We start from the raw sequence: 16,070 nt of genomic DNA, 5'->3' as shown, positions 1-16,070 counted from the left end.
CGTGTGTTTATTATTGGAAGGCTGCACTGAGGTAAATAATAAAGGGGCATCTCCCCCTTCGAGCTCTGGCCACATCTGTGCTGATGTAAATAGTGAAGGGGCATCTCCCCCTTCGAGCTCTGGCCACATCTGTGCGGGCCAGCAGGGGAGGGAAGAGTGCCGCACCGCCGCCACCACCCGAAGTCATCTGGTAACAATTTGAAGTTTAAAAAATAATAATATCCACTCTGGGCCACCGCAACATTTAAACAGAAGGCTTTTTCCAGTTCAGTGAGCATACAGTTAACTTCTCGACGCAAGATATTAATCAGGCGATAGAGTCCCACAAGCGGGGGAGTGTGCCGAGGCAAACGACACGGCAGTGACATCACCCGCACTCTGAGACGCGGGAGATACGGTCGCACACGGGCTAACGGGGCATTTTGATACTCGACAAGCAGCACGGCGCAGCCATTCATTGGCGAATTTTCGAGTTGTAGGGGATGTCACGGGGCTTTAGATAGATAGTGCAAATGCGTTCAAGGTGAACAAAAAAAAATTCCCGAACGATGTAATAGAAGTTTTAAACGTTAGAATCACATCTGCACCTGCCATGTTGTGTTGTCTCTGTACATTTAAAACGGGGTGATAATGTCAGACGAGACAAGCAGAATTTAAAAAGTGACAGCTAATCTCAACCGCTTGATAGCGGCGTTTTGCACGGATTTGATAAATGCATTTCGTGATGCAAATGACAAAAAAGATGTATTAGCTCGGCTGTTGATTTTTGAGCAATTCCGCTCGCGATATTGAACGGCGTAAGTTCTGATATGAATTTTTTTTTTTTACAAATCGTTGCTATTAGAAATTGATTTCTCAGATAACAGATTCCATGTAAAATGTTAACTGCGTTCGTCACTTGAACATATTTTCGTGCAGCCAGACCCATCATCAGCGACCCTCCCTCCCTCCCTGCGGCTGCACACTCTCACTCCTTTGTTGCCAGATTTGCACGTTTTGTTTAAGCATTCGCCCCGAGGAAAAGAATAACTGAGAGGCGCACGCTTCGGAAATTGACAGCCCTTCATGCGGCCGATCAACATCAACACAACGTCACGATGTGTCGGAGAGGAGGCCTCTGAAGCCAGGTTCACGTTCTGTATCACGGTGGGTTTTCGCACAGGGCATACGACTACTAATCACTACTACTGATTTGTTTACGTACCTCGTGGGAAGGGGACTCGAATCCCATTAAGGGTCAACTCGGCCCATCATCATCATCATCATCCTCCTCCCCTGGGTTCATAAAGTGAGTAGCCACTTTGTACAAAGCCAGGAGTGGTTGCTATTGGGAAAGAAACTGGGCCCTGCCATCACAACTATCTCAGGGCTGCCTATGCAGATGGGCAAGTAGACACTTTAATTATTATTTTCTAATAATAATAATAATATTCTTGCGAATTACGTCAGGGGAACTTTAAGGACCGCTTGCGAAACAGACGGTGCGCAGCATTATTATTATTATTATTCCGGCGGTGCGTGCATACCGCAGTGTACATCGCGGTGGCGGCCTTCTGGTGGGACTGTGAACCTGTGCCGCAAGCGAGGGACGCTGCTCCTCCTGCTGGGCCGCATCACCACCACCCACCACCACCGCCGCCACGCAGTGCGGGCACCGAGGATTTGAAGTGAAGCCGTAGGGTCCAGATAACTGGCGGCGTGGGAGGGGGGGGCAACTCTGTGAGAGTCAAGAGATGAGTTGTAGTAGCCCAATGGGGTGTTTTTTTTGTATGGCGACATAGAACATTTTAAACGAGTAGAGAGGCTAGCTTGAGTTTTTAAAAACATGGGTGTTTGAGACATGAGTGAGATGTGTGTCGCTGTACCTGTCAGAGAGATAAACTAATAAAAAAACGTCTGGCTTTTGAATACTGGTGTATGTACAGAATGCTAGGAATTGTATGGAAAGACACGATAAGCAACCTGGAAGTTTGGAACATAACGAGGCAGGCACGTGTCGTAAGGTAGGTAGTGATAACTAGTGCGTTATGCAGAATATAATTTCGCACCGAATGTGGACCCATATCTTATATAGAAGGTCCTTGCCTATGACACCTGGCAGTTTACCCAGCATTGATTCAAGGAAGCCTGCCACTGCTCATGAGAACACTGAATGTTGAAACCAGGCTCAGAATTTGCTTGTGCTGAATCAATGCTGCTGAAATTGTGCACTTCCAGAAAGGTGGATTGGTTGTGTGAGAAATAGTTTTTTTTTTACGTACAAAGAAAGAGACGTTGTACACGAAGCTGACGTTTTGTTTGTTCATCTCCGCTGTTCGGTTCGGTAGTAAAAAAAATGAACCCGTAAATACAAAGTTTTTCACTATAAATCCTTTATATGCGTGTTCAATGGGCCACAACCCAGCCCACATTGGTCTTTGAAACGGGCGGCTAGAGTCCTCTCGTCCTCTGGCTTGAGATGGCTGCCACCTATGGGTCAGATGATTGCCTGCCACCATTAAGCAATTGGTAATTAAATATAATTGTTTTTTTCCTAAAAAGTGTAAAAATTTGGGAAAATTTTTTCACGAAAATGGATTGTCACGCACGAGTCTGTGTGCAAAATGTCAGCTCGATTGGATCACGGGAAGTGGGTTAAAAAACGACCGAAAGATTTGCACGGTCGTAAGCACGCAAGCAAGCAAGCAAGTGAATTTAATATAAAGGATTTAAGAAGGCTAGGATGGGCAGGGCCACGTGTGCGGTGCACGGGAGGGCGGCTTGTTGACGCAGCCATTGGAGTGACACCCACCCAGATGGTTGCAACCACGGGGAAGAGGAGACCTAAGGCCAGAGATGGTGTCAGTAATACGACTGTAAAAGAGCAATCCCTGGGAGGTTTGGTGTTGATTTTGCAAAAGCTTCAGGATTTTTTATACGTTGGACAAAAGCGATTGCAAGTTGTGGAAACACCACCAACGATGCCATTGGCCATGATTCTGATCTCTCGTGATGTAATCTTGGCATTACCGGGGACGCTTCACATAGCAGGCCTTGATATTGTACTCGGTAAATTACATGCGAAAAGTGAACTTTACAGAACCTTAGATACGACAATGAAACAAGTTCGTTTTGGAATTGGAATTAGTTTTAAAATATACGGGTTTTTAACGTACATTCTGTAACATATTCTCAGTTATTTTTAGCATCAGTTATTTACCCATACTCTCACTTTTATGTGAGGGATTTAATGTTATACTTCACGTACAAATCTGCAGGAGTAATGTAATTCAAATTCAAATCTGAATTTTTTTACGGTGAGACTAAAGATCTCAAAATCCATTATTAAATCTTGTAATATGAAGCATTTGTAATCTTCATAAATCCTTCAAACATTGTATTTATTTCCACATTAAGTCTTAATTATGGCTCTCTTAGTGGCTGCTAACTCTATCCAGGTAGCATGTCATTTAATGATACTCACAATTGAGGTTTAAACCAATGTACACTTACATGAAGTTCAAACAGCTGAAGCGTCCACTAACTTTACCTCGCAAATACAAAGGTCTCTCTAATTGCAGACCAACGTCTCCTCGTTTCCTTCTGTCGTCACTCTACTTGACAGAGATTCATTGTAGAGTTCACCCATCCACATTCGACTCTTCATGCGGCTCAAGATTAAATTCAGATACCAGTTTTAGATTTTCGACCTGTACGTATGTTGAACTTTTTTCGCACCGTACGTAGCCAACCGTGCGAATCGGAGGTGCGGGGGAAGGACAACCGCCGAAGGAATGAGTTTTCAATGCACAGCTCCAGTGGCTTCCTAATATCAGAAGGAAGGGCGCTCCAGACATAATTCACTCTACAATCTCAAACCCTCGCCGCTAAACTTTACAAAGATTGCTGCTCGGCACGTTAATCCCCTGCAAGCGGAGCTGTGAGTCGCAACTTTATCCAATTCTTCCCCGTTCAGAATTATTTTCAGGATCTAATGGGACGAAAGCGATGACAGCTTGTGGTAACACCGGTGATGGCATTGTTCGTCATTTGAGCTCTCGAATGTAATTCTTGGCTTTACCAAGATGCTCCACGGAGCTGTGAACCACGAATCTTCTTTGTCTTCTCTTGAGGCTGTCTGTAATTTGACCTTCGTGCAGTTAAGCGACGACGTACAATATCAAGTCCTACAGGGTTTAAGTATCCTGGTAATGGCAATATTATATTAGAATAACTCAAATCATGGCCAATGCCATCACCGCTGTTACCACAACTTGGCATCACTTTCATCTGATTAGAGCCGTTGCTTTGTACGTACGTTGAACTTCTTTCGCACCGTACGTAACCGACCGTGCCCCCACACTGCCCCCCACTGCGCTAAAGTCACACAGTGGGCGATCTACACGCGCCGTGCACGCTACAGGTGCCTGGCACGCGCCGTGCACGCCCCGGCAATTACTGTGAACGGCGCGGTGCTCGCCGCACGCTCAGCACGAGGGGGGTGGGGGCATCATCGCGCATTCAAGGCAACAATTCTGCAAAGTGTCGCATTTTCACTAAATCACTACGAGCGTGCACCACCGCCACCACACCCCTCCCCCCCCCCCCCCCCCTGCTCTCTGCACCCTGATTGCTGCACTTACGAGCAATTTTGCCTCGTTGTACGAGCGTCTGATCGGGAGCGCCGGTGATGGCGGCGCTGATTTGCCACGAGAGACTGATTTTGCTGGTATTGTCTACAGGACCTGGCCCTCCCGTCACGTCCTCTGGTATCACGCACCGCGCGGGGGCCGACGCCTTCGAGGGAAGTTGCACGAGATGGAATCGGTGAGCTTAACGAGTCGAGCGAGTGGCGGCAGTGCCGTCAAGTTGCTCCTGGACAAAATGAAAAATACCCGATTTTTTCCACCGCTTATTCAAAGCGACGTTTGTCAGCTTCCCGAGGGAGGATTGATGAGAAATTCGGTACCGCTGCTGAAAGTTTGCAAGCTATTGGTTTGTCGGAAACGAGTTGAATGTGATTGAAAACAGAATCGAGCTGCCGAGGCTTGCGTTGCCACCTAAACAGCAATTGTAACATTTTGCTGTTTGCAGTAAATCATTCGTAAACAGAAGGAATTCAGAGGGAGTAAAACCTGATCCCGCAGGGGCCAGTAGCTGATAGCCATGTGGTCAGAAGTGACCCCATCGACATGAGCTATTGAATGTCCTCAAAGGGAGCTTCCAACTCAAGCCCAAAGAGACGAATTGAGGCCACAGTGGGGAGGTTTGAGACGATGAATGACGCAGTGCGGTGTTAAGTCACGGGGCCCTAGAATGACACAAAAAGATTTGTCGGTTAGATGTGTGGATGTCACACGGGGGGTATGTAAGCCACCTGTACCGGGTGTGGCCTTCGCCAAGGAGGATATCGCTCGAGAGGGAAGGCTTCTCAAGGTGAGACTGCAGATTCAGTCACGCTGAACATGAGGCATGCATATGTGTTTGTTTGTCCTGTGCGGGTCTCTCCTGTATGCGTTTTGCATGGAGTGTGCGTGCATGTGTGAGGAGCGGTAGTGGTGAGCGCGCTGCGCTACGAACCTGACGATCCGGGTTCAATTCCCGCTTACGGCCAATACCAATGACGATCACTTTAAACGGTTCTGGGCCTCCCCTAGGTCGATTCGGCCTAAAATGTGTACCTCGTACAGTGTGTAAACATCGCCACGCGGGAGATGAAGGCAGCCGGACGTGGTGCTGGCCACCCATCCCCTAGTAGGTCGTGCCAGACTTCATAGGTGGTACTCATAAAACAGCACTTGCCCCAACAGTCTGTTCAGGCTATACGGGGGATCTTTGTCTTTGTACCATACTGTCACGATTCGGGGCTCGTATTGTTTGTATTGTATCTACATATAAACAAAATAAATTCCCACATGAAAAGTTATGATTTTTCCATGAACCTCAACGCAACGTTAGAATGCCATCCATGTGCCGCCTAAGGCGGTCACCCGTAATCTACGCACAAATGGCTAGGATTGACTTTAATCCATTAATCGATGCATCATCGTTACATTTCTACCGGACATATTGGGGTGGTGATGGTGCAGAGGCGTTTGGTAGTCCGCAGGGTTGGACTTGCCGTTCTCAAAACAACACTCCTTTGCAAGCGATACATTGTGAATTTGACGCAGCAGAAACAGATGTCGGTCTGGAATTTCCGTTATCACTTATTTCAACGCGGCGGCGGAGGAGGAGGAGCCGCCTCTGGTGGTTGATTTGCCACTTCTGAAGCTTGGAATGGGTTTAAGCTCAATATGAAATTATTAAAATGGGAATGTGTGAACCACAGTAGCTGTTGGATCTTGCATATCGTAGAAAAATTCTGCGTGATATTACCAACAACCATAACCCTCATCTTGAAAATAATGTACTCATTAACATGTCATTCATGACAAGTAGAAGCCATATGGTGGAGTTGTGGTGCAATAGTTAGCGCACTGTGTGCGATGAAGCCGGTGACCCGAGTTGTAACCCCTGCCACGGCTACCATCAGTGACGAGTGGTATCTGCAATGATCTTGCACCCCCACCCATCCCCCAATGGCTCTCCATCCCCTTCACAAGCCCCCAATGACCAGCATGGTGAAGTTTGGTAGAAGCAACCCTCCATCGCTGCACAGAGCAAGGAGGCTTTCACCAAAACAGTGAACTAACCAAGGTCTGCAAATTATTCAACATTATTATTGTACAACAATCACGTGAGATGAATGATGACCCTAGCCCTTATCTAAACGTGCATTTATTGAACATTAACAAGGATATGTTTAACAAATACCTCGAAGAAATACAACTTTTTTTTATTATCGATAAATGACTTTTCATTAACATTAATAAGGCTGTTTTAATACATCTGAAAATATTTTTTTAATCTTGTATATATATTAAAGGAGATGCAGAACTCAATGCACGAATGCTCTACAGCGGTGGTTGTGTGCATGGTTTCAAAGCCCCACACGTTTCACTCGTCGGAGAGCGCAGGGGGGTGAGCCCCCTAAATGTCCTGTGTCCCACCCATCAATCCCACACGTGTCATCGCAGCACAAGCCCGAGTATATCCCGTAGCATCGTGCCCGTCCACGTGCCTTCGTCATTCTTAGTTCCGCTGCCTCTGATTGGCTCCGTCACGCTGGGTTCCATGTTTTACTCTTTAGAGGAGCACATCCGCTGATTTTAATATTTGACGACGTTTCCCTTTGCGGCATTGTTGACATAATTGTACTTTGAAACCAAAGTACAAGTATGGTTTCATGTTGTTATTATTTCATTGGAGGCACTTTTACAGACATGTTATCAGACAAACAACATTTCACATTCAAAAAAGAAACCATTCGCCGTCTTTATAACAATAATGCATGGAGCAAAGTGTGGCATGAGCGCTGCCGATACAAATTCAAGGTTCAGGAGCACTGAACAGGACCACAAAGGCATTACCAGCACATGACAGAGGCCAGCAGAAACCGCTGCAGACACCGACTAAAAAGCCACGTTTATTTCCTTTTGTATCCTATCAATCTCTGCATCAACACTCCTCAAATGATCTTGGATTATTTGGACCCATTATATAAGCACGAGGGGAGAGCTGTTGGCGCAGCGGTTAGCAGCGCACCGCATGATGCACATCGTGACCCGAGTTTAATTCCCGGCCACGACTAATACGGGCGGTGAGCAATGCTTGATCCGGTCCTTGGACCCCCCTCCTCCCCGCACTCTCATCCCCTTCACCGATCCACACAGACCAGCGTGCGTGAATTACGGAAAAGCACAACCCGTACGGGCCACATGTGGGGCGGCCCTCCACCCAACAGCGGATTGACAAAATGTCCGGATTGCATTTTTAAGAACACGCGCTGCGCCATCGTTGTGTCGGGCACAGCGCGATGCGGCTTTCGCCCGGCGGCGTTGTCCTCGGCTGCGGTTCCTCCTGGCCTCCGCGCACAACAACGCTACCCCCCCCACCCCCCATCAACTGCATGGAGAGCGGCATGTCTGTGCGCTTACACTGACAGCGAGCGAGGCGCAGGGTGGGCACCCGTGCTCATACGGGGGAAGCTCATGCAGGGATCAAAGACGACATCTGGGGTGGGGTTCATGGCACGAGCACATGCACAGGGACAGACGCACCGAAGCAGGCACGCGCACGGGCACAGGCGGGCGGGCGAGCGCTACGACCATGCAATGGCGCTGTCAAAGTACGGCACGGTGTACCAGGACGGAGCCCACAAAATGAGTTGCGACTGCACTACGCACATCGGGCCTGTCTGCATGGCGCACGGGGGGGCGGTGGGGCACACCATCATCGACCCACAGAGAGGAAATGGGCTGGTGGAGTGGGGTGTGAGGGATGAGAATGGGACAGGTATAGGGATGGGTATGGGACGGGTATGGGATGGGTATGGGACGGGGAGAATGCTTTGTTTTTAATTTATATGGCATTTTGTAAACGTCCTTTACCTTTCTGTTCCAGCCCTACATTTTAGCGGCAGGTTTCAGGGGGAGAAGATGTTAAGGAGGAAGGAGAAAAGAGGAGAGATTAGCCGTGCGAATCACAGGAGCGAATTGGGTAATTGCTGGACACATTGATGGTGATGACACATCACGGCATCTTACCATTCTCTTTGCGCTACACACGTGGACACAAACTAATATCTCCGTGGCACCGAGAGAGAGAGAGACAGAGCCAGCACCTGGATTGTCCAAGGCGTTTGTGTCATGAAAGGAATATATCGTGAAGTTAATCCTGTGTGATCTAGAATATTTGTTTAACTATTAACAAACATATTATCATTTAATATTATCCACCATTCATAATTTCCCTATCTATAAATTTGAGAAATCAAGCGACCCAAACATTGTAATTGCAATCACCGGCATTCTATGCATGAAATTCGCTAATTGTTTTCTCTCCCGTTCAATTGCACACAATCACGCCTCCAAGCAAGTTTCATTGCCGTCCTAACCAACTGTTGACTCTCCGAATTATCTCCCGCCCCGTCGCAAAAGCAGCTGGGGCCACGTGCTGCCGCAGCGCGCACAGAGCGCTAACGATGGCAGCGGCGCCCGGCGCAGGGGAGATCACCTGCGGTGGAGTCGAATCGCTCCTGCGAGAGAGCGGGCCACACGGCTCACGCGAGAGGCCACAAATCACGAGGCATTCCTAGCGGCCTGGGGCCTCGCAGACCCCTTGTGGGGCGTAACTGTCGAGCGTTGCGGAACTAACGGTGAACCCCACCGGCAGCCCCATCCAGCCCAGCCCGGCGGCGCGGGAGCCATAACTTTTGATAGTGTGACAAAATGCGGACGTTTAAATAGAAATGCAGCCAGCAGCACCGCCACTCAGATAATGCAGCTCTCGAGGCATGACGCGTGCACACATGCGCGCGAACACACGCACACACACGCACGCGCACACACGCACGCGCGCACACAAGCACGCGCACATACGCGCGCGCACGCGCACACGGGCGCACACACACACGCTCACACACGCACATGCGCGTACACACATACGTGCGCACATACATACGCACACACACATACGCTCACACACACACGCACGCGTGCGCACACACATACTCGCACACACGCGCACACACACATGCGCGCGTGCACACACACACACTCACACACACGCCCACACACACACGCGCGCGCACACATACGCGTACGCGCGCACACACACGCGCACACACATACGCACGCACACACACGCACGCGTACACACGCACGCGCCCGTGCACACGCTGGCTTGCCTGCTCGTATGTGCGCGCGCGCGCACACACACGGGAGGCAGTCACATGCTAAACTCTCCATGCTAGGTAAGATATACCGCTAATAAATAAAAAATCATCACACGTGGCATTCTCGTTGTAACAACAATAGAACCGCATAGGTGGTTGGTGCAGTTTCATTTCCATGGGAGCTGCCTGGAGTGGATTATGAACGAAGGGAGCGGGAGTGGACGTGGCGACACTTACTGTAGGGGACGCATTCGTAATGAACTTCGAGGAACTTGTAGATGCCAGGGCAGGGGTCCTGGAACACGTCGCTGCCCGCCACCACGATGCACTGCGTCCGATTGTTGCATCTGCACGCGTACACACACACAAAGACAAAGATCCCCCTTGTAGCCTTTACAGACGGTTGGAGGCATGCGTTGTTGGCGAGTACCTATGAAGGCCGGCACGGCACACGAGGGGGTGGGTGGCCAGCACCACGCCCGGACGCCTTTGTCTCCCCCAGTGGTGATGTTTTTAGGCACCGCACCAGGTACTCATTTGAGACTGAGTCGACCTAGGGGAGGCCCAGGACCGTTTCAGATAATCGTCACCGGTGTTGGCTGTGAGCGGGACTCGAACGCGGGTCGCCGGGTTTACAGCGCGGCGCGCTAACCGCTACACTACCGCTCCCCGCACGCACGCACGAACGCCCAGACAGACAAACACCCCATTTCACATCACCTGGTGTGCACAACGGCCTCACAATTGTCTACCTGACTGTCGGAGACAATCGGGTAAATAGATGCAGCAACTGGGCAGGTGCATGTCACTGTGTAACACCTGCTGGGGGAAATGAGGCAGAGAGAATCGTGTGGTTGCGATGTCTATATATATATTGAACCTTATTGAATTTCCCTCTCTTTTTTTGTCTAAAAACACAAAATAAATACATAAGAATATAAAATTGTAGGTTCAACAACTCAAAGCTGTTTCTTGTTTGTACAAGCAAGCAATGGAGCACGTGTATCCGACTGTAGCTCTCAGTCAGTGGTGGAAATTCCACATTCCTTTGGTAAGGGTGAGATAGTGCTCAGGACGACCACTGCTGACTGCCCACACGAAGGAACATTGTGTTTGTTTGGGAGCCGCGGCAGGAGATGGCGCCTTCGCCGCTCGTTGAGAGGTTCGCAGTTCGCGAGCATCTGCTGCCCTGCCCAACACCGCGGGCGTCTTCACCGAGCCATCGCACACCACCCCCACTAAAGAGGGCATCGCAATACCTTACACCGCAGACATCACATATCCCGTGACGTCTTTACAACAAACAGGCCACGTGTGCCGGCGTCACGTCCAGATTGGTCCAATTTGAAAAGTATCGTACTAATTTGGTGAAACCACATTTCAACATCGACCCCTACCGGCAGACTACACCTAGGAGAATGCCGCAAATGTGAAATGTACGAATTGGAAGGAGGGAAGGCCCAACCAGGATGTGAACTCCCAACTTAATTATCACGATCATGCACACTAAGCACTGCATCCACACGGCCGGTTATCGTTAAGCTACTTCCTGTCGATTCATTTTTCTGCCACCTTTCGTCAAACGGCCTAAGTGAACGGTAATATTGACAACACACGGCAGCAGCATAATAATAATAATAACGATTTTTTTTTTATACGGTGCCCTTTTACACCGGGGCGTCCCGGAGCGCTGCAAGGCACGGGCGCGTGGAGGAACGATCCTGAAGCGAGGAGGGAAAACTATCCGTGTGGGGGGGGGGGGCGGGGGGCATGCGTGGGCATGCTTCGAGTAGCCAAGGGGGCCCAAGGGGGCTCACAGCATTAGGCTGCCCTCCCCCCCGTTACCACCAAATATTACGGTGACAACCGCCTTCTTTTGCCACGACTGCGCTCCCTGTTGTTTCCACACTCGATGGTGCACGACACTCGTCGAAACATCCACGGAAGGGTCATCTGGGGTACACGCTTAAAGGAAAGGAGGCAGATTTTCAAAAAACACGGGAATCCATTCCTTAGACAACGATTTTAAACACCACCCCACCCCCCACTAACGTCCACGACTTCCAGGCCCTGCGCCCCCCAGGGACCCCCCCCCCCCTCCCCCCTGTCCGAGCGTGAGGTCGCCCCCGACCAAAGACGCACACGCAGCAGCTCTTCACGTGCCCACCTTCCCCTCCGCTGCAGTGGATTGACAAAAATGGCTGCGACGCCTAAAGCCCCCTTTGCCCTCTCAAACATCGCAAGCCACGCGCCAGAAGCCTTTACAAAATAGATTTATAAACACGAGCGCAAAAAACGAGGGGGCCGTTCCCCTCGTTGCTCCGGGTGAAATGTCAGAGCAGGAGACGAAGGTGAAGGGAGAGCTCCCCGCAAGCTCCAGGAGCACGGAAGGCAGCGCCACGCGCCACGACCACAACCAAGATCAGAATCTGTATTTATACTGCAGGAGGAGGAATCCGATGAGCTTCAAAGCTCTTTTTCACAGATGTCCAGTAGGGGCACGGGGTCACAACGTTACACGGAACAAGCAGTGCAAAAACACGTCAGGCGTGCAAAGTATAGGAAAGCTAAGCCAAGAGCTTTTTAAAAATATTTAAAAAATGTATCTTACCAGGTAAGGCCCACTGATGTTAGCAGTGGTAATGAAATCCGCCTAGATATCTGTGAAATTAAAGCTTCATATCCCATCGGATTCCTCCAGTCTCAATGAAAATTCTGATTCTGATAAAGAATTCGGGTCACCTGGCTCATAGCACGGCGCCAATAGACATGCACACGTACGAGAATACCGGCAACGATACAGAAACACAACGCAGGAGCGCAAGGTGTCGAAGCGCGACTTGGCGACTCGCGCAGCGCCGCTCAGCGCCCCCACATCGATCATGCTCGTGCGGCAATGCAGCACGACGCGACACCACGCCGCGAGGCAGAAAGTGTTGTGACGGTGTGAACACGCTCGTGCGTGCATTGTAATTGCAAGCCACGTAATTCGGCATTCTTAGAAGCGTGCGTGCGTTGAGCACGCCTTTGTATTTTTTTCCTTACAGCTTTGCAATTAAACGCATGCCTCATGTAAAGCCGCTGCAATTATTAGGCGCGCCGTCCGCAGACCAAGTAATGAAATGGCCGTGCACGGCTGTTCGTAGGACGTAAGCCGGGCAGAGCACGCCGCCAGCGCGTCACGTGACGTCACGCGCGAGATGGCGTTGCTCTCCGCTGGGTGTTCGGGTCGTCCCACGTGACGTTCGGCACGCCGTCCGACGTTTCGCTGCACGTTCTGAGAGGTTTTTCAGGAAACTGAACCGCCATGTTCGGCACGATGTCCGACGTTTCTCTGCACGCGCCGGGAGCTTCCTCCGTTCAGTTCCCGAGGTTAAGTTCCCAGCAGAAAGCTGCCAGCAGCAGGCGGAGAGAAACGTACGGACATCGCGATGGGCGACAGATGCGGAAAAAACCCAGAAAACACATCGGGGGGGGGGGGGGGGGGTACAGCACAACCGCGGAAAGCTACGCAGTTGCATAACCGTGCCGTGACGTGCGTGGCAATGACGACACGCGTCACGGGATTCCGCGCGGTGTGCCGAGGAAGACCGCCAGAGCGAGCCGCTGGAGTCATTAGAGTTCGTCTCGTCTCTTCGGTGGAGATGCATTGGAGGAGAGACGGGAGAGACGAGGCAAACGAGCCTCAGGGCTCGGATCACTTCGCCCAGCCTTGGGTGAGAATGCCGCGTGCTATATTTGCGGCAGAGAACGATGCAAATTAACCGCTGCCCTCATACGATCCGAATGTTTGACAATCCCCTCTGGGATGATGCTTTGGGTCAGAAAATATGGACCATGTTTCGCCCTTGGTCAATCAACTATTAGACAACGACCTCTCTCTCTGTGTCGTGTCGGTTATGGGAGTTGTGTGACCATACTTCGCCATGCTGGTCAGTGCAAGTTGGTGGAGGTGGGGACCGGGGTGGTTTGAGAGGAGAATAAAAAGCCCAGATGTCACGAACCACTGATCAATGATAGCTGTGGCCAGGAATCGAACTCAGGTCACCGGGTTCATTGCATTAACAACTGCACGTATAAAATAGAGACACCTGGTCCACCAATATTCTAAAGGGCAGAACGTTTTCCATTTGCCTTTTGCCCAATTGTGTTTTATCTGTATTACTTCTATCATGAGACAAAGTGGCCATTTCCTGACACACGGGGTGATGTGCTGCTTTCTGCACATCACCCCGTGGGTCGGGGAATGACCGCGGTGGAAGCAGATATCATAGAACTATTTCTCAAATCCATTGCAGGTGGCCTCGTTTATCTACAGGAGAGGGAACCATCTTTCCCATGTGCCCCGTTGACAGAGGAATGTTCGTCATGATCCAATAAGTTGTCCTTCCCCCTGTACCTCCGATTAGCACGGTTGGCTATGGAAGGCGTGACATAAGTTCAACGTACAGGCATATATACCAATAAGTATCTCGCCATATTCAGTGAATGCGATTGTTCTTTTGTGCAGTCGTTGGTCACCGCGCTGAGACCATAAATTCGCTTCACTTGAAAGCTCGCGTTAAATCGCAGGTGGCTAAAACTCCAATTTAAATCCAGGATCTCAGTGATGACAGGCTCAGATGTCTAACCCCTGAGCCATCGGACCAATGTTAGGCCTTAGGGATACATTCTTGGCAAGGGAAAAGTTCAAAAGTGTATGTATGCTACACGTAATTTGTAAACTATCACCATCAGCATCATCATCATCGTGGTGTATACTTTACATCGTGCCTCCCATGTGGTATGCTTTGAGTCACCAGAACAAAGAGACATTTGAGATCATTACTCAGCAGGGAAGTCATTGCACGCGGAATACGATGTTCGCTCGGGAACGAGGCAGTGTATAAGTACTGTGCACAAACAAATAAACCAAAATGAAAGGCTAAACTCTGTGCTTGCGACGACTCTACTTTTCGTTCACTTCACTGGAGCTATTTGTACTCTGTCTAAAAATAATGTTTTTCATTTACGTCGTTAAAAAGGAGGAGTTGTGGCCACATTAATCGTACTTCCTGGGAAGCTGTTCCGCACAACGTTGGTGACAAAGTGAAGGAACTTGTGACCATCACGACCTGCCTGGGTGGCCGCACTGTTGCTGATTATTCACGCCGGCAACATTGCGGCCCCTTCAACGATTAAATCAACGAGTACATTGGCAAGTCAGCTGATTGATTTGCTGGTCTAATCATTAGTCAGTTCGACTTGGTAAGTAGTTGGATTCATTGCCCATTACTAGCGGGGAGCATTTTAAGTGTGCAGAATCGCGGAAGCCAGCGCAGCAGCAAAACACTCGATGGGCATTACAGAGACGTGTGTGTTGGCTGCAGTGTGGATTTTTGCCCGGTGGCTTGGCCGCTGTTTGCGTGTTGTATGATCTTGCGCGCGTATATCACCGCAAAAACACTCCTCAGCCTTTAGTGTGAAGTCAGGGATTTGTATTTAATGGCGTGCTCGGCACGTGATTATTTCCGCCATAAACAAACAACCACCCTGCCACTCCAACCCCCCGAGTCTTTGAACGTGAATTGAAAAACATTTATAGGTTGTAAATGTAAAGGTGCAGCCCTGCAATGCTTTGCTCACGCCCCGGTGCTGATGGAAAGGCCTCGCCTAGTGGGTGCCACGGCAGCGAGATGTTAACTCCCTCGCCAGGTATACAGGAGGTGGTGGGTTTGATCATTCTGACCCTGACGCCTGCTGTGTATTTGGAGTTTGCGGTGTCTCTCTCCCCATCGTCGGATGGATTTTTTTTCTCTGGCTTCTCCGGTTTCTCCCTCCACATTTAGGAGAATCGACGTCACGCGTTTTATTGTATTTGGCTGCTGTAAAATTCCACGTGATAAGCCGCTTCTTTGAGCGATCATTTGTGGCCAGGCCGTTTCTGGAAGAAAAAAAACAGCTGTGTAGCTCAGTGTGCCTTACCTGGTAAAAGAAAAGAAATAGTTTCGAGATGGGTGTACTCACACGTGGCAACCTGCCGGTGGACCAACCGTGGTGAAGACGTCATAGCGCTGCTCGGTTGCTAGGTGCACAGTGCGTGCGGAGCCAGCGGCGAGGGGGGGAGAGGGGGAATGTCAGAAACTTGCGCCACCGTTCCCTCCACCGCTGCAGCGGAGTTCAAATCGATGGGGCGACCTCCGCATGGCGAGTCCCGCGAGCTGACCCCACGGCACCCCCCCCCCCCACTCGAGCAATTTCTCACCCACGTGGTCGAGGCAATTAGTTGCCTTGGCGACGGGTTCAGCCAACGTAGCCGACCGTTTAAGCGTAT

At 50.1% G+C, this 16,070-nt stretch overlaps 1 protein-coding gene across 2 annotated transcripts in view; it reads right to left on the bottom strand.

The window, feature by feature from the left end:
* The window catches only part of LOC144733339 (adhesion G protein-coupled receptor L2-like), a 351,793-nt gene that overhangs the window by 141,663 nt on the left and 194,060 nt on the right, over positions 1-16,070 (bottom strand). For both annotated transcript variants that reach the window (XM_078615186.1, XM_078615187.1), the window contains exon 4: positions 9,995-10,104. In XM_078615186.1, coding sequence (XP_078471312.1) covers positions 9,995-10,104 — 110 coding nt within the window. The remainder of the gene's footprint in view (positions 1-9,994; positions 10,105-16,070) is intronic.

The sequence above is a fragment of the Lampetra planeri genome, chromosome 46, assembly GCF_965212315.1.
Source record: "Lampetra planeri chromosome 46, kcLamPlan1.2.h2, whole genome shotgun sequence".
Lineage (NCBI taxonomy): Eukaryota > Metazoa > Chordata > Hyperoartia > Petromyzontiformes > Petromyzontidae > Lampetra > Lampetra planeri.
Note: the sequence above shows the minus strand (reverse complement) of the source record. Positions and strands in the feature narration are given on the sequence as shown.